Source organism: Vulpes vulpes, chromosome 1, assembly GCF_048418805.1.
Source record: "Vulpes vulpes isolate BD-2025 chromosome 1, VulVul3, whole genome shotgun sequence".
Classification (NCBI taxonomy): domain Eukaryota; kingdom Metazoa; phylum Chordata; class Mammalia; order Carnivora; family Canidae; genus Vulpes; species Vulpes vulpes.
Genome location: NC_132780.1, coordinates 126507029 through 126533889, shown reverse-complemented (window position 1 = coordinate 126533889; position 26861 = coordinate 126507029). Strand labels below are relative to the sequence as shown.

The 26861-nt window shown below is 46.8% G+C and overlaps 2 protein-coding genes across 2 annotated transcripts; both read left to right on the top strand.

The window, feature by feature from the left end:
• Positions 1 to 973: 973 nt before the first annotated feature.
• Positions 974 to 25275, top strand: LOC140597853 (uncharacterized). The gene is made up of 3 exons (XM_072748546.1): positions 974 to 1088; positions 23091 to 24772; positions 25180 to 25275. Exons 1-3 carry the CDS (start codon positions 1007 to 1009, stop codon positions 25273 to 25275), a joined length of 1860 nt encoding a protein of 619 aa, XP_072604647.1. The 5' UTR covers positions 974 to 1006.
• Positions 25276 to 25549: 274 nt separating this feature from the next.
• LOC140597852 (uncharacterized) lies at positions 25550 to 26794 on the top strand (the record flags this gene model as incomplete). Its single annotated transcript, XM_072748538.1, has 1 exon — positions 25550 to 26794. A coding segment is annotated over exon 1 (1206 nt), but the record flags the coding sequence as incomplete, so codon positions are not given.
• Between the last annotated feature and the right edge of the window lie 67 nt (positions 26795 to 26861).

The window sequence follows — 26861 nt, the reverse complement described above, 5'->3', positions numbered from 1 at the left end:
CCGGCTCTGTGTTCCCTCCTTTGGAAAGAAGAAACCCACCATTTGGTGAGAGTCTATGGTGTGTCTGGTGCTAAGCAGATATTCTGAGCCCAACGCCCCTTTCCAAAAGTTACATACAGGGTCTTTCTTTCTTTCTTTCTTTCTTTCTTTCTTTCTTTCTTTCTTTTATTTATTTTTCATTTATTTGTTTATTGTTCATTTATTTATTTGAGAGAGCAAGAGAGAGTGAGCAAGGGTAGTGGGGGAGACAGGGAGAGAGAGAGAGAGGGAAAGAATCTCAGGCAGACTCCGTGCTGAGCACAGGGCTCAAAGTGGGACTCAACTGGGGGGTCGATCTCATGACCCTGAGATCATGACCTGAACCAAAACCAAGAGACAGGAGCTTGATGGACTGAGCCACCGGGTGCCCCTGCATCCAGGGCATCTCCAGCGCCTACCTCTCAGCCCGCATTGTCCCCTCACTGCCTGTGAGACGCCTTAGGGTCTCCTCAAAGCTCACCCTTCTCCAAATCATACAGCCCCAAACTCACTCCCTCTCGGCCCCCGTGTTCTCCGTTCTCCCCTTCCCTTTCTTCTGAAACCACCCGGCTGCCTCCCTCGGTAGCAGCCCGAAGCCCTGGCAGGACAGGGCAGCCCTTGCGGACGGACAGGAGGGCCCCCGGGTTCCAGGCAGAAGGGTGGCCCACTCGTTGCCAGTGTGCCCGGGGGTCTGACCGCAGCTGCCCCTGCCACCGTCCCCCTAAGCAGCTCAGGCTGCCTGGGAGCAGATCAATAGGTGGATCAGGGTTTTCTCTTTTTCCTGGTGGGGGAAAGGCAGAGATTGAGGAAAGAAAAGCCGGGCGGGGCTGACTGGCAGGGGGCCCCGCCTTCTTTTGTCCTCCTCCCCTGATACTCGGCCCCTCAGGGAAATACACCTGTCCCCGGCCTGAGCCGCCAGTTCTCTGCTCCTCACACCTGCTGTGTGCTGCGGAGCTTCCCGGCCGGGCCGAGGGATCCTTGCTGGACCATGAGGGGGGCCCGGGGCCAGAGGGTCCCCTGGGTGTTCCTGAGCTGCTTGTGTTCCTGCCTCCTCTGGCCCGTGGTCCGGGGTGAGTGATGCACCTGGGGCAGGGGATGGCTGCCTGCCGGGGGGGGGGGGGGGGGGGTTGGGGGGTGGGGGGGTGGTGGGGTGCTGGGCCGGCGGGGAGGCGGGAGGGGCGAGGGGTGAGATGGGGGCGGGAGGCCGGTGAAGACCCAGCAAAGGGGGTGTGGGGACAGCGAGGGGCAGGGCGGTGCTCAGGGGCCACGCAGTCTTGGGGAAACAGGGTTCGTGCTGTGGGAGAAAGAGCGGCAGGGGCAAGCGCAGAGAGGGCGGGAGAGCGGAGGAGGGAGGCAGGACAAAGCAGAAAGGCTGAGGATGGGACATGAAGGAAAACTGGCAAAAGGATGGAGAGTCAGGGGCGCCTGGGGGGGGGGGGCTCAGCGGTTGAGCGCCTGCCTTCGGCTCAGGGCGTGACCCCGGGGTCCCGGGATCGAGTTCCGCGTCCGGCTCCCCGCGTGGAGCCTGCTTCTCCCTCTGCCTGTGTCTCTGCCTCTCTCCCTGGGTCTCTCATGAATAAATAAATAAAATCTTAAAAAAAAAAAAAGATGCAGAGTCAGAGGAAAAGACAGATGAGAAGTAGAGGAATCAACGAGAGAGAGAGAGAGAGAGAGAGAGAGAGAGAGGAGAGAGGAGAGAGGAGAGAGGAGAGAGGAGAGAGAGAGGAGGGGAAGGGGAAAGGCGGAGGAGACCGCAGGCCTGGAGGGAGAGGCCCAGAAGGGGACAGGCAGCGGGCTTGCCACCAGGCCGGGACAGAGGCCCGCTGAGGCGCCCAGCCGTTGGCTTCTGGCCCCTGACCTGGGACTGAGAAGCCTCCTCCGGCTGCTGCCCTCAGGGCAGGGTGCACAGGCCGCTGTTGGTCTTGGCCTTCTGCGCCCCTTCCCTCCAGTGAGCGGAGCCGGCGGGGCGCTGGGAGCAGGGCCTGGGAGCAGGGCCGGCTGGGGGCTGGGGGCTCCACCTGCCGAGCCCCTCTCCCGCCCCCGCACCCCAGGCCAGAGGGTGGGTGTCAGGGTCTTTTGCGAGGCCCTGGGGGTCTGGAGAGGATGAGGGGCCGGAAGCCCAAATCAAAGAAATAATGACAGCTCGTTCCCCTCCTCGACGGGCCTGGGGAAGCCTTCACCCAAGGGTTCCTTTCTCGGGAGTGGGGCCTGGGGAAGCCTTCACCCAAGGGTTCCTTTCTCGGGAGTGGGTCGGAAGGAATGTGCTCTTCCAGCTGGTAGGAGACGCGGTGCTGGTGCAGGAGTGTCCTGCCTTCCTCGAAATGCGTCAGGGCTTGGCTGAGAGCAAGTGAAACAGCTACGGCCTCCCCGACCCTCCAGCCGCCCCCCCCCCCACAGGCCCCCTTGGTCCCTAGCCAGCCTGCTCAGAGTAGGGCCAGAAGGAGGCTGCAGGGCCTGCGGTGACCAGCCACTTAGGAGTAAGTGACCTTAGGCATTGGCCTTAGGCAATGGGGAGATGGTAACTTGGATTTAGGGGCCTTGGGGCCCAGACTTGGCCGTGCCACTAACTGATCTGGTTGCTATGTCCGGGCCCTCTGGTCCCCTTTCTCTCCAGGCTCAGGTTCCCCTATATAAAAAGTAGGGTGATGAGTGGCATGACCTCTGGATTCCCGAGTTCTTAAAGTTTTGCTATCCTGGGATGTGAAGTCAACAGAAAAAGTGTTCAGCCCCAGCTCTGCACTTAGCCTTGCCTCAGGAGTCTCTTGAACAAGAGGAGCCAGGGAGTTTGTGGAGAAAAGCCCAGAGAGCAGGAACTGGGGTGGGGGTGGGCAGGAACAGCCCCGGGGGCCACGGGGCACACGCAAGAGAAGGAGTAAAGGACCATGAAGCTGAGGACCCGCAAGAGGTACAGGGACGGCCTGGGTGCTGGGGCCTGTGCACTGTTGAGGGGACAAGACGGAGCCGGACCTGGGAGGAAGGGGGCGTGGGGTGGGAAGTGCTGGCCCAGGCACTTGACTGAGCACTGGGGGACATGGGAGGGAGGAAACAGTCTCTGCAGGACGGTACCAGGACGGTACTTAGCCCCCGGGGGCCCAGGGAGCTTCTGGGCAAGTGGAGACGGGTCAGGCCCATCCCCCCCTCCCCGCCAAGGGGCCCGACCTGCCTGTTTCCGGCCCTGATGCTGAGGGTGGCCCAGGCCCAGCCGTGTGTCCGGCAGGCGGGGAAGCCCTGCGGTTTCCATGGAGAAGCTGCAGTAGTAAGGACTTCCTGGAGGAAAATCCCTGCCTGTCAAAAGTCAAAGGGCAGAAGGAAGGTGGACAGAGGTGGGCTGGGCAGGGAGCTGATGGAAGCCCAGTGGAGACTAGTGGCTCCCGCTGAGAATGTGTTGGAAAGAAGCCTAATCCCACACCCTGCGGCGAGGAAACTGGGTCAAACTCAAACCCAGTTTCCAATACTATCAGTGTCCCAGTAGTCGAGGGGCCACCGCCCTGCCCTGGGCCATTACTGGGAGGTTACCGGGCTGCCTCAAGTGCAGGCCAGAGGAGACCGCCGTCACGGAGGACCCCAGAGGGCCCGGAGGGCAGGGTGTCCTGCTCTCCCTCTTTCAGAGAACCTCTAGGCTGTCTGGCAGTCTGGGAGAGGCCTACCCAGATGCCACCAAGGGCACAAGCCATCTGCTCCCCCACTCCCACCCCAGGAAACTCTCGCTGTGCTTGGGGACACCCAAAAGGAGAGAACCCCTGAACAAGAGGTCCTAGTAAGAAGATAGATCAAATTTAGGTCAGTGGTTCAGCAAAATGTACAGCAAAGAGCAGGAACTTCAAATCAGAAAACCTTGAGTGAATGTTGCCGCTTAGGCAGCCCAGGGGACACGAGAAGAGTCCCTTTAGGTTGGTGACTTTATTGGCAAAATGAGTTAAGTGGGAAGCATCGTGGTGAGGATACAACGAGGTAGTGTCTGCTGTAAAGTGGAAGAGCTGTAGAAATCTTGTTTGGGAGAAGGGACTGCTCCGGCTCAGGGCTGGGGACTTTGGGGGTGAGGAGGGCGAAGCCAGGAGGGGAAGGCACATCTCTATCGGCTCAGGCATTTCCATTCATCCAAGCATTCTTGAGCCTCTGAAAGGCCACCCTGGTCTTTCCTGTGGGTTTGCAAAGGCTGGTGTGACTTAGTCGGATGGGGCTCATTGCGTGAGCGTCCCCGAAGGCCGGCTCTGCCGTCAGCCAGAGCGCCCGCTGGAGCTGAGGGCGCTGCTTCTCGGGGCCTTGTCCTGAAATCCCCTCCCCAGCCTCGATTCCTGGCCGTGGCCCTGGGGGCCGAGGCTGTCCCGGCAGTGTCTGACGTGCCAGTGATTGTCTTCATTACCAGGAGGCCAAGAGGCAGTTGGCTTTTTATGTGCTCCAGCAAGTGGTTGTGCGGTCTCTTCCCTGGTTTTGTGACACCCCTAAATGCTTCAGGTCGGCCCAGAATGTGGCTCTTGGGGCCACTTCTTTGAAGGCCAAGACTGAAGACGTTAGAGGTGTCTCTCCTCGTACTTGCAAACTTTCTCCTCGATTGTTTGTCTTTCCTTCTAGTAGGTGGAATTCAGGGCAAGCAGACACTTCGTCGCCACCGTGTGCCTATTCCCCAGCCCCGCGCTGAGGAGATGACTTGAAACGAACTCCATTTGCTGGCACTTTGTAGGGGTCCAGATGCTCGGCATCTTCCTTGAGACTCTGAAGAGGCCCCGGGAACTGGGGGTCTGTGCATGTGCATGAGGCCTCTACAATCGCGGCCCTGCTCAAACAGAGGGCCCTGCTTAGTTCCAGTGTGTGCTTCTAAGGTCTGCATAGATATCCTCTCTCTATATATGCTCCCCACTAAAATAACAGCTTGAGTCCCAAAAGTCCTGTTGGCAATGGGCTTTGGGGACCTCAGGGTAGGAAAGATTTTGCAGTTGTTCATCTACTTGTTGAACTTCTACTCATGCCAAACATTCTAGACACAAAGATGAATAAGTCATGTGTCGTTCCTGCCTCCAAAGCTTTTTAAAGGTCACACGGCCAGTAAGTAGGGCAACTGGGACTAGAATCCAAATTTCCTGACTCCTCATCTACTGGGTTTGCACCGCATAACAAAACCGTTTACAAACCAGCACAGCCCATCAGTGAGGAGGAATAGAAGTGCTTACAACCCTGTTGAGATATTCATTCATCCATCCATTCGTCCGTTCCTTCATTCACTTGTCTGTTCATACATCTGTTAATTAAACTATTTAAGGAGCGCCCAACATTGTTCTAGAGCAGCACTGTGTGTACACAGTGAGGGACGGAACAGACAGGGCCCAGCCTCCTGGAGCTAAGATCTAATACGCAGAAAGACATAAAATAGTTACAGACAAATTCCCAACTACAAATGTGGTATCACATTGAACAAGTAATCTGATAAGAGTAAGATAGGGAGACCTCATTTAGATCATGAAGTCCAGGAGGGCCTCTGACCAAGTGCTGCTCTTTGAGCTGAGAGGAGAAGGCTGAGTTGTAAGCCAGATGGGGGCAGGGGAGTGAAGAAGCACCAGCCAGGCAGGGGAAGATGCACAGGGGCAGGAGAAGGCTTGACTCGGAAGGATCTGAGAGAGGTAGGCACGGGCTAGAGCACGCAGGGCCTGTGAGCCATGGAGCGGATTGTGGGTTTTAAGAAACTAGAAGGGGCAGACAGTGAGGGGTTTCAGGTAGAGGAGAGACATAGTCAGATTTGAATTTTGGAGTGATTACTCTGAATAGAGTAGAGGAAAATGGGTTGGAAGTGGACAAGGGTGAAATGGGTGACTGGTTAACCGCAGGCTGCAAGAGTCCAGGCAGAAGGCGCCGTGGCAGAGCTGATCTGGAAGGGAACAGACAAGAGGAAACACCAGTAAGTCACAGAGACTGCTGCCTTCGCCACGAGCTCAGAACTTCGTAATGACCAAGATAAGGGGCAGCACCAAGTGCCATTATTGAGCTTACGTACTGAGCGGAGCATTTCACGTGCATCACACACATTGGCCTGTTATCTACCATCATCCCACTTTTACAGACAGGGATTTCAAGCCTCCGAGAGGTCGAGTAACTTGCCCAAGTCGCACAGTGAATGTTGGTCAGCTTGACTCTAGAACCCACACACTTTTAGCCACTCCCTGGCCTGATCAGATTCTGTTGTTAATTGTCCATGTCAGACCCAGAAAGGACCCAGTTGGGGAGATCACCCTCCTCATGTCTTTGAGGAGCCCCAGCTAATGCAACCAAGCAAACGCTAAATCATAGTAATTACTACAATCTTGCTTCTTGCTTCATTGCGTTCTCCCCGAGTCAAAGACCAGCCGACCTGTGAGCTGAGGGAACTGAGGTATTGAAGTTGCTGACAATGACTATAACTGACATCATTATAGCTTCCTCGGGCATCTCCCTCCTTTCCCTTATTAGCAGGAGCCACCTCCTTTGAGCTGATCTCAAACATTTAGGTCAATGACAATGACTGTGGGGAAAAAAAATTTAGAATCTGCCCTTCACAGTTGGCTCCAAGACAAGAACTTTATCTTTTCCTTCTGACTATACCCATTGAAGTCACATTACAAACAATACCTATCAACTAGGTGTCACTCCACCTTGGATGCCATCACAGGTCATTTGACCTAACTTCTGCCAGCATCCGTGTAGCAGCACCAAGATTACCCTGGTGAAAATCCCAGAAGCTCCAGAACCTAGCCAAGCAGTGTCAAAATCCAGCTTCGACCAGATGTTCACAAGCACAGCTCTGGCTTTCTCTTCCCCACCCCTTCCTCTTCTCTAGGCTTGGGTTTAGAGCTCATCTCTCCCTGGCTCCCCTCCGAGGCAGGCACCCCTCCTAGTCTAGGGTTGCCCTCAGGAATTTGGCCACCTTCTGCTACGGTTGTGTTCAACCTCCCAGGCTGCAGCCATCGCGTTAACCTCCTTTTGGCCCTGGGACCACTGTGACTATGACAGTGTGAGTGTGAGGTACCTCCTCACACTCTCTCCAAACCTCAGCTGAAAGAACCAAAGACCAGGGGGTGGGGACACATGAGTTCATTTATTCAACAGATATCTATGAAGCGATCTCTGTAAGCCAGCCACTATTCTAGGTGCTGAAGGTATCGTAAGATCAGTAATCCTAAGGACATTCTGAGTTAGCATCTTTCCTCATCTCGAATTCTAGGAACAATGGAGGAAATTACTCAACAGATCCGATACTGGTCACAGTTCCTGTTTCCTCTAAAATAAAAGTAGAAACACAAACCATAGCTACCGCCTCCATTGTCACCTGTCATAGTCCCTTCAGCCATGGCTCCAACAGCCATTGTACATCTATCATCTCATACCAACACAAGGTCCCTGCGGGCAGCTCTGGGAACTCTCCAGCTCCTAAACACTAACCACTGAGATCCCCCACAGCCCGGGAACTGCTCAGAAATTTCACTCTTTGGTCACCAAGAAATTCTGAGGGAACGCCAGTCTTCAATTCTGAGAAGCACAGACCCAGCTGTGTGTGAACAACAGTTTCCATGACCTAATTCTTCTTCCGGGAGAGGGGCTGAGGGAGCACCCAAAGCCCAGTTACCACCATGAGGGTAAGAGCTGCGCCCATGCTGCGGCTGACAGATGAGATGGCTCTTGGCTCCCAAACAGGGAGGCAAGGCAGGGGGTCCTGCCTCCCTCTGCCGATCTCTTTATAGCTTTCAGGGCACCTGCTGCCCATTCGTGAGTCAACTTTCTCTGCAAGGCTGTCCTCACAGCTGAGTGCTTCCTGAGCTCTACACGGCCCCAGGCACAGCCTGGCGAAGAGTCCCAGCAATCAGGAAATAACGCAGAAAAGTGAAACTTTGTGGGTGATATGGCTCATGGGTTCCTCACCTCCAGTTCCAGGAATAACTTAAGACAAACAGAGCAGGCACTAAGAATAAACTTCTGCCCACAATGCACACATGTAAGACATAGGCTTTGTTTCCCTTTAAGGAGTGATTTACCGTGGTGTGGGAATGTTATCTTCCATCAGCATCACCACTGCGGCCACCACTCCTTCAGCTGAGTCAACAGCACACCCACCGCCTCCTTATACCTGTGGAGTAACCAGAGGGCCGCAGAAACAGTGCCTATCAACACCATCAACCTCTGCCTTCCCTGCAGCCCTGAGAGGACTCAGACGAGGGCTAGATACCTCCCACCAGACGCAGTTTAATAGCTGCTTTGCTGAGAGCTCTCTCCCTGCAGTGGTAGCCAAGAGACCCGTGGAGGGTTCCAGGACTCCAAGTGAGGAACGCCCTACCTCGTACCAGCCCTGGTGCTCCCACTGGCTCCTGATGCAGGCTCCTCCTCTGAGGGAGCTTCTTTTAAACTATCCACCTTAGGCTATATCACACTTGGGTCTTCTGACAGTAGTTTTATCACCCCAAGGGGTCAACAACCATTGTAACTCACTGACATCATCACAGAAAAGGAGATACTAGGAAAATTGGCAGAAATAACCTGGTGTCACATCACTTGCCCCTGAAAATGTGCTGAGTTCCCCCAGGGCTCAGACCACTCTGCTTGTGGGAGACTAAGGACTCAGGGCGGGGCAGTCATCTTTTCTCCATCCCTTACTTCAGCTCTCCTGAGGAAGGGTTAGAAGAGCCCAAACTGGAGAGGCCGTGCCCTCGGTGACAGTCCTGCTGCTCAACAACAGCTCACAGTTTCCCCGCCTTGACTCTTACCTTTGAGCCTCTGCCTTGCCACTTACAAGGCATGCAAGTCACTCAGCCTCTCCAAGTCTCAGTTTCCTCTCTTGTGAAATGGGGTCCTATTAACTAAAAGGAGCTATAAAGCACAATACAAATATTTGGCATCAAATATTTGACTCTATTATTTATAGAGTCAAAACGTACCTAGTGAGACAAGTACAAAAGAAATCCCTATTCCCAACTGTATGGACCAGTTAGCCACAAGTCAGTTGACACTCAAGAACTCAAAGAGGAGATAATGTCTCCAACAGAAACGTCTTGGTAATGGGCATTCCCTACAGGAAGCACTCTACAGTACAGATAGACCTAAGGACAAGACTATTGAACACGCTTCTCAGCCACAGATGAGAATCAGCCAGAACCAAAAGGCCTCCCCCTAAGGACACATGCTTCAGGATCCTGATTTTCTTATCACAGTTGTGAGAGGATGATAGGAACGATTCCAGTCACTAGTCTCCACGACCCTGATAAGACAATTAGACCCATGCCCTCAGGGTCCAAGCGCCTGCCTTCCAGGGAGGGTAATACAGGCATTCTCTCAAAGATCCCTGCTAAGGAAGTGATGATAGGCTCCTTTGTGGTTCCCATAGCTGAAGATCAAGCCAGCAGCTGGTGAAGGCAGGGAGTGGAGCAATCAAGAGGAGCAGTTAGAGGCTGCTGCATCGGTCAGAGTAATAAGGTTAACGCAGCAAAGTGAACAAGAGACCACGATGGGAGCAATAATTCAGAGAGATGATCGTTGGTGCCAAACCGATGCTGGGGACAAGGAAGAGGATGGAATCAGAGATGACTCAGGGGGTTTCTGTCCTGAGTACCTGAGGGACTGATGTTACAATTAACTTAAGGAAGATAGAAGAAACAGTTTGAGGAAAAGTTTGGCTTGTTGCATTTGACAGGCCAGCCAGGAAATCACTGGAAAGGTGAGTCTGGAAAAACGGGTGCGGAGCCAGGGTAGAATTATAGATTTGTAGGGTGTGAAAGTAAATGTAGTCTAGCCAGAAAGAAAGTGTAGAAAGAAAGGAAAGGCTGGAGAGGACACCCAGAAGACCGACTTCATCTGGAAGCTGAGAAGAAAAGAGAAATGGCCCAGGGAGCAGAAGGAATGGGGAGAGTGTTGGATGAGCAGAATTGTTCAGCTTCAAAGAAGACAATGTAATGCAAATATTAAGGGGACAATGGCTGAGGTGAACATTGATGTGGACGCTCAATAAATACTTGTTGACCAGATGGTTGGATCATGCCAGATTTCACAGAGACTAACAGGGACTGAAGAAAATTGCTTTTGGTGATGAAGAAGGAGGTTTTTGTTTTGTTTTGTTTTTTTGTTTTTGTTTTTGTGTGTGTGTGTGTGTTTTTTTAGTAACTTTTTAGGAAAAAACTAAAACTGTTTTTGGTGAGGTGAGTGGGGTGGAGGGCAGAATGTAAGGAGTAGATAGATGATAAAAAAGAGATGGAGAGTGTAGACCTGTCTTTCAGGATGCTCATGCGTGAAATAAATGATAGGGGATAAGGAGGACACAAGATGGATGAAGGACTTACTTTAGGACAAGAGAAATCTAGATGTGTTTGTCAGCAGAAGAGAAGGAGACTCTCGGAGAGAAGTGATGGGCTAAGCCAACTGAGAAGGGAGAAGGGGATCGGACAAGGCCCTGAGTGTGTCCGTGTGTGTCTGTGTGTGTGTAGCTTTTTGGTAGAGATTCGGACCATCGTCTGGGGCAGGATGAGGGACCTAGTGAAGGCCGAGATGTTTCCTGGTGGAGAGGGTTCTGGGACGTAGGAGATCAAGTTAGATGGTCTTTTCAGTGATGTAGAAGATGAATTGTCATATAGAAAGGAGGGAGAGGGGAGGAGAGGAAAAACCCATTTCTCTCAAATATCAGCTCTTCGCAGTCAAATCCATAGCTCTCAGCTCTGCAAATATGTCATGGATTTGGCCAGGGCGAGAACGACAGGCTTCGGTTGTCTAACAATCCGATAGGAGCTGAGGAGCTGGGCGTGCTCTCGTAAACGACGAGATCTGTTCATTCCAGCAAACCTTGAGCACCAAGAATAAGGCTGGGAGTCCTGAGAACCAAGCTTGATCAAGACTCCAAATTTCAAAAAAAAAAAAAAAAAAAAATCCAAATTTCAGTGCCTTACAACCTCAGTAAGGTGGTTTTAGCTTACAAAAAAAAATCTTAAGAGCAGATACTATCATTTTATTTTAAGGGCGGTGTTGCTTAAAATGTGGTCCATAGATCATGGGTATTAAAATCACCCAGCACATGTGTTAAGCACAGATTCCTGGACCGCACCCCATGTAAGGAATCAGACTCTGGTGGTGGGCCCCAAAATACACTTCTACAAGTTTCCCCCAGGGATTTGGGCGCACCCTCTTTTGAGAACCACTTTCTTAACCAAAAAGAGCTCCTCTACGGCTCTCCGCCCTACCAGGATTTCTTGCAGAGGAAAAACCCACCCGAGTTTAGTGAACTGTTTTCCTAAATTGCTGACTAATCCATTGAAGGAGTGGCTTAAGACTTACTGTTTAAATGGTGGTGAAAGACAAACACCTTACTGCAGTTTTGCTATAACTAATGCGAATCTCTTCCTCCTAACAGCAAGTCCAACAGATTAGGGATTTAAGGCTGTGCCTACCTCCCTACAGCATAAAACTGAGTTATCAGCCTGGAGGGGCTCACTTGCTTTCCTATTCACTGGAGCAGGAGGGTCTCATCAACTCAGCCCAGGACTGGCAAGTTATTATTTATTTATTTATTTATTTATTTATGATAGTCACACAGAGAGAGAGAGAGGCAGAGGGAGAAGCAGGCTCCATGCACCGGGAGCCCGACGTGGGATTCGATCCCGGGTCTCTAGGATCGCGCCCTGGGCCAAAGGCAGGCGCTAAACCGCTGTGCCACCCAGGGATCCCTGGCAAGTCCTTTAAACAAAGATTCAAAAGGAGGATACAGCCCTGTTTGACAAGATTTAAAATGGGTACTACCAAGTACAAATGTTTTCCAAAGGGAGAGAGTATTGGGAAGTAGGTGTTCTCTCATATACTGCTAACGGGGCTGTAGGTTAGCCTGACTTCTCTGCCAAGAAGTTTGGCGGGAGGAATTAATGACATGAACGTTTTTATAACAGCATTAACCAATAAGTCCACTTAAGAAATTTATGTGAAGGAAATGAGCTGAAATAATGAAAAAAAAAAAAAACCCACAAAATATTATACGGAGAGACAGTCATCCAAGCTTTATTTATAATAATGACACATTGGAAACAGTCTAAGCGTTTATATTATTTCATGTATAAAGGCAATGTCCAGTGTTCCACAGGGGCATGGACACGCACACGCACACACACACTCTATCACACCGGCCTACTAGCAACACACGGAACAAGCATTAAGGAAGGTCAGGGAAAAACTTACAAGCAAAGGCCCAGCAGAGTGAACATGATCCTTGAGCTCTCATTATCTGCGGAGGGGTGGTTAGAGCTAAGTAAGCACACTGAAGTTAGTGCTCCAGAGAGACACCTGCCCCGGTGCCACACCATTTGCAGGGAATTGGGAATGGTGGCAATGAAAGTTCTTGGCGGAGGGAATGACTTTGTTGGGAAAAGGGGCCTCCAGAGCTCAGCAAGGGAACTTTTCCTACAATACCTAAGATCTTGCTGGTGGGCTTAGCAGTTCCTCCCTGCTCACCAGCCCCTGCCCCCAGCCAACACTGCCACACCTCCAAAAGGGAGGAGAGAAAGAACTAGCACCCGAGGCATAAAAGATTTGTACTGCTGGAAGGACACATAATAATGTGGTTGTCTGTTTCTTAAATTCCACATATGAGTGAAATCGTGATAATTGTCTTTCTCTGATTGACTTCTCTCATTTAGCATAATACCCTGTAGTTCCAACCGCTTCGTTGCAAATGGTAAGGTGTTATTTTTTTGATGGCTGAGTAATATTCCATTGTATAAGCGAGGATCATAGGGGAAGGGAGAGAACAATAAAATAAGACAAAATCAGAGAGGGAGGCCAACCATAAGAGACTCCTAACTAGAGGAAACAAAGTGAGGGTAGCTGGAGGGGTGGTGGGTGGAGGAATGGGGTAATTGGGTGATGGGCATGAAGGAGGACACTTGATATAGTGAGCATTGGGTGTTGTATGCAACAGGTGAATTACCGACCTCTACCTCTGAAACTAATAATACAGTATATGTTAGTTAATTGAATTTAAATAAATAAAAATAAAATAATGTGGTTGTCTGGGTAGGGATATTATGGGGTGTGGATCTTTCAATTATCTCTATTTTGCAATTTTAAAATAATGAGTAGATCTTCTTTAATATATTGCAATGAAGTGGTATAAATTTGTCCACCAAGATTAAGCAAATATTTTATTAGATTTAATCTTAGGGGGGATCCCTGGGTGGCTCACTGGTTTGGCACCTGCCTTTGGCCCAGGGCGCGATCCTGGAGTCCCGGGATCGAGTCCCACGTTGGGCTCCCTGCATGGAGCCTGCTTCTCCCTCCTCCTGTGTCTCTGCCTCTCTCTCTCTGTCTCTCATGAATAAATAAATAAAAAACCTTTAAATAAAATATTTAAAAAAAAACAACAAAAAATATTTAATCTTAGGTATTTTATATTTGACAGTATCATAAACACTGTCATTTAAAAATATTTTCTTTTGCTGATGTATGGGAATACAGCTATTTTTACATTTTTGATCATATATGTAGAACTTTGCTAATAATTTGAAATTTGAGGGGGGCTTTATATGTAAACAATTATATCATCTGCAAATGATCACAGGGTGTTCCTTCCTTTCCATACCAAAAAGAACTTCTGTATACCTTCATGTCCCTGTTTATTCTTATTTTTTTGTCTTATTGCACTGGCTAGACCTCCACCATAATGTCAAATAGAAGTAGTCATCCCTGGGCATCATGGACTCTTTCCAAATTTTAAAGAAAATGTTTCCAATATTTTATTTTCAAGTATGACATTTACTAATGGTTTTTTTATTGACATCCTTTGTCAGGTTAAGAGTCAACATTTATTTTTAGTTTGCTAGGATTTTTACCAGGAATGAGTATTGAATTTGGTCATATGCTATTCCTGCAACTGTTGTGATGATTATGTATTCCCTTTGATTCTGTTTAAATGATGACTTACATTAATGAAGTCTTATATTTTTGCATTTCTGGCTTAAACCCAGCTCAGTCATGATGAATTTTTTTTTAAAAAATAAATCCAATGTTGAACTTGGCTTGTTAATATATTTTTTGGACATTTCCATCTATATTATTGCTGAGATTAATTGATCTATAGTTTTTTTTTTTTATACTGTCTTTGGTTTTGGCATTAAAGTTATAACAACCTTACAAAATTACTTTGTAGGGCATTCCCTCTTCTACTAAGCTCTGGGAGAGTTTGTATAAACTTGGAATTATCTAATTGCCTATAATATCATCTTGACCTACTGTTTGTGGGTTTATTTTTTAACTCCTTATTCATTTTAAAATAGTTTATATCAGGTTTCTATTTTTTCTCAAGTCATCTTATTTTTTAATCATGGTAAAACACACATACATGATATTTACCGCCTTAACCATTTTTAAGTTTATAATCCTGTGACGTCAAATATATTCTTGATGGAGGGTCTGGGTGGCTCGGTCAGTTAAGCATCTTGCCTTTGGCTCAGGTCATGGTCCTGGGGTCCTGGGGTCCAGCCCCCCATTGGGCTCCCTGCTCAGCGGGGAGCCTGCTTCTTCCTCTCCCTCTGCTGCTCCCCCTGCTTGTGCTCTCTTGTTCTGTCAAATAAATGAAATCTTAAAAAAAAAAAATCACACATTTAAAAACAAACAAGAAATATATTCATACTGTTTTGCTATTGTTACCACCACATATCTCCAGAACTTGTTTCATCTGTAAAACTGAAACTTCATACCCATCAAACAGTAACTCCTTATTTTCCTCCCAGCCTCTGGCAACCACCACTGTGTTTTCTATCTCTATGATTTTGACTATTCTAAATGATTCATATGAGTGGAGTTTGTACAATATTTGTCTTTTTGTGATTGGCTTATTTCACTGAGCATAATGTCTTCAATATTCATTCATGCTGCAGCATATGTTGGGATTGTGTTCCTTCTTCAAGCAGAATCATATTCCATTGTACGTACTTACACTTTGCTGATCCATTCTTTGAACACTTGGGTTTCTTTCACGTTCTAGCTGTTATAAATAATGCTGCTGTGAGCATAGGTATACAAATACCTCTTCAAAGGCCTGACTTCATTCTTTTGCAAGTGGATATCTAGTTTTCCCAGCAATGTTTATTTAAAAACAAACTGTCCTTTTCTTATTGAATAGTTTTGGTTCTCTTGTCAAAAATCCTTTGACAAGGGGCGCCTGGGTGGCTCAGAGGTTGAGCGTCTGCTTTTGGCTCAGGGTGTGATCCTGGGGTCCTGGGATCGAGTCCTGCGTCGGGCTCCCTGCATGGAGCCTGCTGCTCCCTCTGCCTGTGTCTCTGCCTCTCTCAGTGTGTCTCTCGTGAATAATAAATAAAATATTTTTTAAAAATCGTTTGACAATATGTGCAACAGTTTATTTCTGGGCCTCTATTCTATTCCACTGGGCTGTAAGTCTGTCTTTATGCCAGTACCATAATGTTTTGCTTATTGTAGCTTTGTAGTAAGTGTTGAAATCAGAAATGTGAGCCCTCCGGCTTTGTTCTTTTTCACGATTGCTTTGGCTGTTCAGGGTTCTTTGAGATGCCATACGAATTTTAGGATGAATTTTTCTATTTCTGCAAAAAAATATCATTGGGATTTTGACAGGGATGGCCGCATTGAATCTGTAGGTCACATTAGATAGTACTGACACGTTAACAATATTAAGTCTATTAAACTTAATAGAGCTGTTTTTATGTATTTATGTCTTCTTTTTTTTTTTTTTTTAATTTTTTTTTTTAATTTTTTATTTATTTATGATAGTCACAGAGAGAGAGAGAGAGGCAGAGACACAGGCGGAGGGAGAAGCAGGCTCCATGCACCGGGAGCCTGATGTGGGATTCGATCCCGGGTCTCCAGGATCGCGCCCTGGGCCAAAGGCAGGCGCCAAACCGTTGCGCCACCCAGGGATCCCTGTATTTATGTCTTCTTTAATTTCTTTCAGCAATATTTTGTAATTTTTATTGTACAAGTCTTTCACCTCCTTAGTTAATTTCTAACTTTTTTTTTTTAATGCTATTATAAACAGAATTGTTTTCTTACTTTCCTTTTTGGATTGTTCATTATTTGTGTATAGAAACACAACTGACTTTTGTGTGTTGACCTTGTATCAACTACTTTGCTGAATTCACTTAACTAGTTTTACAATTTTTGTGTGTGGAACCTTTAGGATTTGTATATATAAGATCATATCATCTGTAAACAGAGATAATTTTACTTCTTTCTTTCTAATTCGGATGCCTTTTATCTTTTTTTCTTTTTTCTTTTCTGTCTTTTTCTTTTCTTTTTCTTCTTATTTTTTTCATAATTGATCTAGCTAGAACTTCCAGTACTATGTTGAATAGAAGTGGTGAAAGCAAGAATCCCTACTTTATTCCTGATCTTAGAGAAACAGCTTTCAGCCTTTCACCATTGAATATGATGTTCACTGTGGGATTTTAATATATGGTTTGTATTATATTGAGGTGGTTTCCTTCTGCTTCTAGTTTAGTAAGTGTTTTTATCATGAGAGAGTGTTGTATTTTGTCAAATGCATTTTCTACATCAATTGAGATGACTGTTGTTTTCCACCTTCATTCTAATGATGTGATATGTTGCATTGATCAAGGTGTGTATGTTGAATCCTCCTTGCATTCCAGGAATAAATGTCATTTAGTCAGGGTGTATAATCCTTTAATACGCTGCTGAATGCAGTTTGCTTCTATTTTGTTGAGGACTTTTGCAACAATATTCATAAGAAATATTGGTCATAAGGGATATAGTGGGTTTTTTTTTGTTTCTTGTAGTATCTTTATCTGGGTTTGGTATCAAGGTAATGCTGGCCTAAAAGAATGAGTTAGGGAGTGTTCCTTCTTCTTCAATTTATTGGAAAAATTTGAAAAGGATGGTGTTAGTTTTTCTTTAAATGTTTGGTAGAAATCCCCAGAAGCCAATCAAGTCCAAGACTTTTCTCTGTCAGAAGAATTTTTTTAAGGTTTTATTTATTTATTCATGCTCTCATAAATAAACAGAGAGAGAGAGAGGTAGAGACATAGGCAGAGGGAGAAGCAGGCTCCCCTCAGAGAACCCGAGGCGGGACTCAGGTCCCAGTACCCCGCGATCACGACCTGAGCCAAAGGCAGATGCCCAACCACTGAGCCACTAGGTGCCCCTGTTGGGAGATTTTTGATCACTGATTCAACTTCCTTACAAGTCATAGATCTATTCAGATTTTCTATTTCTTTATGATTTAGTCTTGACAGGTTGTATGTTTCTAGCAAACACATTGACCATTTCATGGAGGTTATCTAGTTTGTTGGCGTATAGCTGTTCACAGTGCTCGCTTATAATCCTTTTATTTCTGTAGAATTCCCCACTTCCATTTCTCATGTTAGTAATTTGAGTCTGCTCTCTCTTTTTCCTAGTCCACTTGGCTACAGTCTTATCAATTTTGCTGGTCTTCTCAAAGAACCAGATTTTGGTTTTATTGATTTTCTGTATTGATTTTCTCTTCTCTATTTCATGTATCTCTGCTCATCATTTCTTTCCTTCTGCTGGCTTTGAGTTTAGTTTGTTCTTTTTTTTTTTTAGTTGCAAAGTTATGTTCATTCCCAATATTCTTCCTTTCTGTTTTCTTTCTTTCTTTTTCTTTCTTTCTTTCTTTCTTTCTTTCTTTCTTCTTTCTTTCTTTTTTCTTTCTTTCTTTCTTTCTTTCTTTCTTTCTTTCTTTCTTTCTTTCTTTCTTTCTCTTTCTTTCTCTGTCTTAATTCACCTTGCCAAAAGTTTGTCTAGCGTATCTTCAAAAAAATCAACTTTTGGCTTTGATTCTATTTTAAATTCTTTCTGCTTCATTATGTTCTATTCTTTTCTTAATTATATCCTTCATTAAGCTTTCTTTTCCTTTCTTCTTTCTGATTTTTTGGTTCACCTTTTCTCTAAGGGTGACAGATTGATGCAGAAGATATTCAGTTTACAGTGTCCTAATCTAAGAATGTGTCTCCTTTTCCATGGAGCCCTTAACACTCAACACTCTAGATCTCAAAGGTCTGCAGATCCCGCAAGGGTCCTGACTTACCAGCTCAGGTTTCAGCTCCCTCGCCCCTGATGGTTTCCCTTTCTTTCTTCTGGTCTCAGCTCTTCACATGTTATCCGGCATTTGCAGGTTTTGTGATTAAAGGCTTATCTCTTCTGCCATATTGCTAGAAATGGAGTTGTATCACTTATAAACAAACAAAAATATTTACTTAAAAATTGGACTATGCTATCATGAAACTTTTGCTGCTAATACTGATTTTTAACAGAGGTGATGCAAGTTCCGAAAATATATTAATTGCCAAGAATCTATAATAAATTTAGTAAGTTTGGCATGTCTATAGCTTCTGGCTGGTGACTCAAAGTCAGATAATAGAGAATGCTCTTATTTATGTTCTCAGGAAAATGAAATAAGATTAATGATAATTGTGTAGGGAATGTTTCTAACCTAAACCTTATCTGGAGAAACCAAATTTTGGAACTTTATTGAAGAGGGTTCAAGCATAGAATTGGAAGTCCTATAAGCAAATCTACTTATTTATTTATTTTTTTTTTATGATAGTCATACAGAGAGAAAGAGAGAGAGGCAGAGACACAGGCAGAGGGAGAAGCAGGCTCCATGCACCGGGAGCCTGATGTGGGATTCGATCCCGGGTCTCCAGGATCGCGCCCTGGGCCAAAGGCAGGCGCCAAACCGCTGCGCCACCCAGGGATCCCAAATCTACTTATTTTTAATAAAAGAAGTCTCCTTTTAAAGTTAAAGTAGACTTATCTGGGTGTTAAGTAGGGACCCAAGGTCCCCCAAACTCAGCTCTGGAGCTCAACCTGTGCATTTGTCCACACCAGCTTAGAAGTGTGGCACCTGTCATTAATTACTATTAACAAAGTACAGGAGCTTGCAAATGAGTCACTTATATTTTAATAAATTAGAGTTGACTCATAATCACGCTCACTAACCTGAAAGTCTAAATTGCTTTCTTTTTTTTAATTTTTAAAAAGATTTTATTTATTTATATGACAGAGAGTGAGAGCAAGAGTAGGGGGAAGGGTAGAGGCAGAGGGAGAGGGAGAAGCAGACTCCCCACTGAGCAGGGAGCCCAATGCCAGGCTCTATCCCAGGACCCCGGGACCACAACCTCAGCCGAAGGCAGACCCTCAACCAACTGAGGCACCCAAGAGACCCTAAATTGCTTTCTTAGGAAGAGAAAGTGGTGGAATTATAGTCAACTCCAGGAACTGCACTCAAACTTTCTTCTCTGGGAGTTTGTCTTTCTGTGAACTTTATCTGTTGGTTTGTGACCCTCCTGGGAGCTTCCCAAGTGTAATCTGAAACTGGCCCCTGTACTCAGAGGGCAGAAGGAGACCCAAGAAAGAGGGAGGCCACTCCGGGTTGGTAGGTGGCAGTTTTAATAATAGTAAAGGGAACTTACATGCAGGCTTGTCTTGGGCAGCAACAAGAGGAATAGATCCCTCCCCCTTTCTGCCAGATCTTAAAAGCTTATAAAGAGGCCCTAATTGGGCTCAGTCACATATATCCTGCAGGTGTTTTCAACACTACATCGCCCTCTGAAGGCTGTCCTTGGAGCAGCCTCCAGGAGCGGGAAAGGCAAGCAAAACCCACATTCTAAGGTCAAGGGAAGGGGTGAGGACCCTGTGAGCCGCCAGGTCCAGCTCACGGGTCAGTGGGGGAAGGGAGCGTGTCACGTCTTTTTGATGACATTCACCAGCGTCATCTCTCTAACTAGTCATGAACACTGAGGTTAAAAAAAAAAATGTTTGAGTACAGCTAGGGAGCTAATGAAAACCAAAAAGAGTAAGTTCCTAAAAGAAAAAAAACACACAAAAAGACTCAATGTTTTGGGGTTTCTTCTTTGGTTTAAAAGACTCAAAGTCCCGAAAGGTAAAATTCAGGGGAATGATCGGGTCTACTGGTTGACTGAGGCTTTGTCTGTGACTAGTGGGAGTACAAATATTTTAAACCGAACAATTTGGTACTTAAATATCCTGCCTACCAGATAAATTGGGGGAAAAATAGACATGATCAATTAAATTAACATTGTATGACATGACGAGAGATAGAATATGTACACTTACTCCTTAGGTTTCTGCTAGATTGGAACAAATGTTTAAGATGGTGGGGGGAAGTAGACATTTAATTATTATTATTTTTAAAATGTTCTAGTTCTGCAAGAGCTAACATTGTCTCCCACTGAGGAGTTTAAAACAGTCTGGTAACCATTCTAGTCTAACCTTGTCCTCCTCTTCATAAGGAAGACTGCTGAGTTGTTATATTTCTGAAATCTTTTCTTTTGTAACAATTTGCAGCAGTCCTGATCAGGTGCCTTACTCTGTAGGAATCCTGTACCTCCACCCCTTAGTCTTGTTGCAGAATTTTCCTCTAAGTTTACCTGCAGGCATGTCTAAATCTCCCGACATGAAGCATGTTTTATTGTCTAGACCCAACCGAGGCCTCATTTAGCCTCAGTGCTGCCTCGCTATTCAGGGATGCACACTGTGCTATGGGACTGAATGTCTTCCTTCTACATAGGCACTATTTATTCTCCATGAGGATAGAACTGGTCTTCACCTTTTTGGACCTCTCAGACTGCCTTAAGGGTAGAAATATTTGCAAGAAAGACTGGCCACTTCAAAAGAAATAAAAAATACGAAAATTTAATTTTATTCTAAACTTCTTGAAAAAATTGATGATGTCTTTTTCATTTAAGAAGGACATTCACATTACAGGATTTTTTAAAATTAGCATATGTAGTTGACAAATTTACTGTTGGGGTCCTGACTATATATGTTAGAGCCCTCAACCACGTAGAAAAGCCCTTTCTTCTAAATATTAATCTTATCAATGCTTTGAGGATTTTGAATTTGGCTAATCGTGAAAAATCTCCTTCTTCCAGGTAAGTATTTTGAAATTAGCTATTGTCACCTTGGAGAAAAGAACTCTTTTCAAAGAAGGAGCAGTATCTTAGTCTTGATTTTCATAATACTTAGGAGAACAACATCTCTTGGTAAATGGGAAAGGGTTTTCAAAAGAACTAAATACTTCAAATTTTGAAAACTGGATTCATTGTTGAATCTCAATAACTGAATGGGGGAAATGTTTTTGGGGGGAGCTAAAGATTTTTTTTTTAGCTAAAGATATTTTTGAAGAAAAAAACAATTCAAGTTACTGAACTAATGCAAAATATTAAATGAAATTAGATTGTCATCAATGAACTCCAATGATGCCTATCTCTTTACCAATGAGTCCACACTTTTATTGAGACATCTGAATAAATGGCAACACAAAGATTTTCATGGGCCCTAGGCATTTGTGCCATCCTGGACCCCTCACTTTCTAAAAAATGTAAAAACTATTTTATAACCATATTGGACTAAAGACAAATGTGGCCAAGGATGGATTAATTATTACATATTCATTATAATTACATTGACTTTTTGCCCTTCAGATTGTTTAAAAAAAAAAAAAAAAGAACATAAAAACAGTTTTGTTGATCTTAAAAGTAGCTTAGGCCCCAGGTCATGGCCCAGATGGCAATTGTAGGGTGGCGGTGCCTTTAGAAACAGCTTGCTGAGGTTTGTAGAAAGGGGGATGACCTGTGCTCAAGAACCCACATGATTTGGAAAGGAAACAGAATGAATTCACTCCTATTTAAAAAGAAAAATTAGAGTAGGAAGGGAAAGTTCTGGATTGTAGGTAGAGGGACCACTCATGAGGAAGGTCCTCAGGGAGAGTGAAATGAAATAAACGTCACTATTGAATAGGAGACAGGATACCCACCCCCATGACAGAAACCCACATTATTCCAGAGAAGGAGTCACTTCAAACTTGAGTCCTCCTAAATTCTCTAGTATTCCTGAGTGTACTTCCAAATGCTTAATACTTAATAAACAAGACAGTTAAAGTGGTTGATACGTTTGCTGTCGGCAGTGTATGTATTTAGGGATGTCAGGGATTCAAACATACAAATTCAAACGTATTTACCCATCCTGGCTCTCCAGAGAAGCTTCTGATACGTCAGTAAATATCTTGCATGTTTCAGATGGGGGGATGGGGAGAAATGAAGGAGAAAAAGAAGATCACAAGATTATCAGTAGGGGAGAAAACTGGAAAAAGTTTTGATGAGATTAAGAGACAGACTGAGAAGGACACCAGAGGGATAAACGCTGGATTAAGAGAGAAAAAGAGGCTGTAAAAAGAAGACAAGGCTTCCCGTCTCCTTCGTAGTGTTTGAGAAATGTGTGTATAGGATGTGTGACAATTTGAAATTTGTTGAGTACATGAACTGTGTGTGTATTTTAAATAAAACAATGATCTGGGCAGCCCCGGTGGCTCAGCGGTTTAGCGCCGCCTTCAGCCCAGGGCCTGATCCTGGAGACCCGGGATCGAGTCCCACGTCGGGCTCCCTGTGTGGAGCCTGCTTCTCCCTCTGCCTGGGTCTCGGCCTCTCTCTCTCTCTCTCTGTCTCTCATGAATAAATAAATAAAACCTTTAAAAAAATGATCTGAATCTGAAGCACATGGGTGATGGCTTCTAAATTTGTGCTGGGAAAGTAGGAGGCGAACTCCATCACTAATCATTAATATCCTTCTTAAATAATTGCTAATGGAGACAAAATGCTACCACGAACATTCACTACCGTATCATTTAAGATTCGTTGTTATCTATGTGAGTAGAAATCATCGCCGTGGTTAAATAATTAAAACTTATTGCCATTTATTCTGGAGCAACATGATATACAGACGAACATATGCAAAAGCAGTTATACACTCTACAGTTTCGCGGGCGTAGAATCTCATGTCCCATAAGCCCTTCTATCTTACATTTAAGGTGACAATCCTCTAGCCCTCATAGGTGAACAGACTCTACCAAGTATATTTTTAGGGACAATCCTATTCAAATCCCAACACACCAATCTGACAATGTGAGAAAGTGGATGGCAAAGGCCAAACGACAACGTAGAAAACACAAAACACACACCACACCATGAAATGGAATATTTTACTCCAATTACATCAAAAGACTCAATGAAATGTGTATCACTCAGATATTCGAGACTCACTCTTCATTTCTATTCCAGGGAAAGCAGATTCTTCTACAACAATAACAAACACTACTATCACGGCTAATACGATCTCTGGAAAGAGCAGTCCCTCAGCGGCAAACACGTCCAGTCCCTCATCCATCTCAAGTGACCACACACCTTCAGGTGCAACGACCGAGGACACGGCCATGTCTGGCACACCAAGCACTTCGTCCCCTTCCAGTGTCAGCCACACACCTTCCGCAGTGTCAGAAACGGCCAAGCCATCAGCCTCCCCTGGTGACACCTCATCATCTTCCAGTGGAAGCAGCACATCACCAACAACATCACAGGCCCCGACGACACCGATGGCAACAGACACCCCAGCACGAACCACAGGACACACGTCACCACCTGAAAAGGGAAGTGTTACACCAGTCAGCTCAACAGGCCCAATGACAACTGGACCAGAGGGACACTCAAGAGCACATTCCACCCTGACTTCTACTCCGGAGACAACAGTGTCATCACAGGGTCACACGACCCAGACCATGGACACCAGCACAGAGTTTGCAACCAGCAGTGTCTCAGCGATGATCACATCCTCTCCCTCACCCTCCCGAAGAGGAGACACTCCTACAGATGGCACGGCCCAGGACACGGCCTTTTCTCACACACCAAGCACTTCGTCCCCTTCCAGTGTCAGCTACACAACTTCCAGAGTGTCAAAAATGGCCACACCATCAGCCTCCCCTGGTGACACCTCATCATCTTCCAGTGGAAGCAACACATCAGCAACGACATCACAGGTCCCCACAACATCAATTGCAACAGACACCCCAGCAGGGACCACAAGGTACACGTCACTACCGGTAATGGGAAGTGTTACCCACCTCAGCTCAACAGGCTCAATGACAAGTGGACCAGGGGGACACTCACCAGCACACTCTTCCCTGACTTCTACTCTGGAGACAACAGCGTCATCTCAGGGTCACATGACCCAGACCATGGAGACCAGCACAGAGTCTGGAGCCAGCAGTGTCTCAGCTGGGATCACATCCACTCCCTCATCCTCCCAAAGAGAAGACACACCTACAGATGGCAGGACCCAGGACACAGCCATGTCTGACACACCAAGCACTTTATCGCCTTCCAGTGTCAGCCACACACCTCCCACACTATCAGAAATAGCCACACCATCAGCCTCCCCTGGTGACACTTCAATATCTTTGAGTGGAAGCAGCACATCACCAACAATATCACAGGCCCCGACGACACTGATGGCAACAGACACCCCAGGAGGAACCACAGGACACACGTCACCACCTGAAACGGGAAGTGTTACACCAGTCAGCTCAACAGGCTCAATGACAAGTGGACCAGGGGTACACTCAACAGCACACTCTTCCCTGACTTCTACTCTGGAGACAACAGCATCATCTCAGGGTCACTCGACCCAGACCATGGAGACCAGCACAGAGTCTGCAACCAGCAGTGTGTCAGCTGCGATCACATCCACTCCCTCATCCTCCCAAAGTCAACACACAACTACAGATGACTCGACCCAGGACACGGCCTTGTCTCACACACCAAGTACTTTGTCCCTTTCCAGTGTCAGCCACACACCTCCCACACTATCAGAAATGGCCACACCATCAGCCTCCCCTGGTGACACTTCAATATCTTCCAGTGGAAGCAACACATCAGCAACGACATCACAGGTCCCGACGACACCAATTGCAACAGACACCCCAGGAAGAACCACAGGACACATGTCACCACCTGAAACAGGAAGTGTTACACCAGTCAGCTCAACAGGCTCAATGACAGGTGGACCAGGGGGACACTCAACAGCACACTCTTCCCTGACTTCTACTCTGGAGACAACAGCGTCATCTCAGGGTCACTCGACCCAGACCATGGAGACCAGCACAGAGTCTGCAACCAGCAGTGTGTCAGCTGCGATCACATCCTCTCCCTCATCCTCCCGAAGAGGAGACACTCCTACAGATGACTCGACCCAGGACACGGCCTTGTCTCACACACCAAGTACTTTGTCCCTTTCCAGTGTCAGCCACACACCTTCCACAGTGTCAGAAATGGCCATGCCATCAGCCTCCCCTGGTGACACCTCATTGGTTCCCAGTGGAAGCAGCACATCAGCAACGACATCACAGGTCCCGACGACACCAATTGCAACAGACACCCCAGCAGGAACCACAGGACACATGTCACCACCTGAAACAGGAAGTGTTACACCAGTCAGCTCAACAGGCTCAATGACAGGTGGACCAGGTGGACACTCACCAGCACACTCTTCCCTGACTTCTACTCTGGAGACAACAGCGTCATCTCAGGGTCACATGACCCAGACCATGGACACCAGCACAGAGTCTGGAGCCAGCAGTGTCTCAGCTGGGATCACATCCTCTCCCTCATCCTTCCAAAGAGAAGACACACCTACAGATGGCAGGACCCAGGACACGGCCATGTCTGACTCACCAAGCACTTTATCGCCTTCCAGTGTCAGCCACACAGTTCCCACACTATCAGAAATGGCCACACCATCAGCCTCCCCTGGTGACACTTCAATATCTTTGAGTGGAAGCAGCACATCACCAACAATATCACAGGCCCCGACGACACTGATGGCAACAGACACCCCAGGAGGAACCACAGGACACATGTCACCACCTGAAACAGGAAGTGTTACACCAGTCAGCTCAACAGGCTCAATGACAGGTGGACCAGGGGGACACTCAACAGCACACTCTTCCCTGACTTCTACTCTGGAGACAACAGCGTCATCTCAGGGTCACATGACCCAGACCGTGGAGACCAGCACAGAGTCTGGAGCCAGCAGTGTCTCAGCTGGGATCACATCCACTCCCTCATCCTCCCAAAGTGAAGACACACCTACAGATGGCAGGACCCAGGACACGGCCTTGTCTCACACACCAAGTACTCTGTCCCTTTCCAGTGTCAGCCACACACCTCCCATACTATCAGAAATGGCCACACCATCAGCCTCCCCTGGTGACACTTCAATATCTTTGAGTGGAAGCAGCACATCACCAACAATATCACAGGCCCCGACGACACTGATGGCAACAGACACCCCAGGAGGAACCACAGGACACACGTCACCACCTGAAACGGGAAGTGTTACACCAGTCAGCTCAACAGGCTCAATGACAGGTGGACCAGGCGGACACTCACCAGCACACTCTTCCCTGACTTCTACTCTGGAGACAACAGCGTCATCTCAGGGTCACATGACCCAGACCGTGGAGACCAGCACAGAGTCTGGAGCCAGCAGTGTCTCAGCTGGGATCACATCCACTCCCTCATCCTCCCAAAGTGAAGACACACCTACAGATGGCAGGACCCAGGACACGGCCTTGTCTCACACACCAAGTACTCTGTCCCTTTCCAGTGTCAGCCACACACCTCCCATACTATCAGAAATGGCCACACCATCAGCCTCCCCTGGTGACACTTCAATATCTTTGAGTGGAAGCAGCACATCACCAACAATATCACAGGCCCCGACGACACTGATGGCAACAGACACCCCAGGAGGAACCACAGGACACACGTCACCACCTGAAACGGGAAGTGTTACACCAGTCAGCTCAACAGGCTCAATGACAGGTGGACCAGGCGGACACTCACCAGCACACTCTTCCCTGACTTCTACTCTGGAGACAACAGCGTCATCTCAGGGTCACATGACCCAGACCGTGGAGACCAGCACAGAGTCTGGAGCCAGCAGTGTCTCAGCTGGGATCACATCCACTCCCTCATCCTCCCAAAGTGAAGACACAC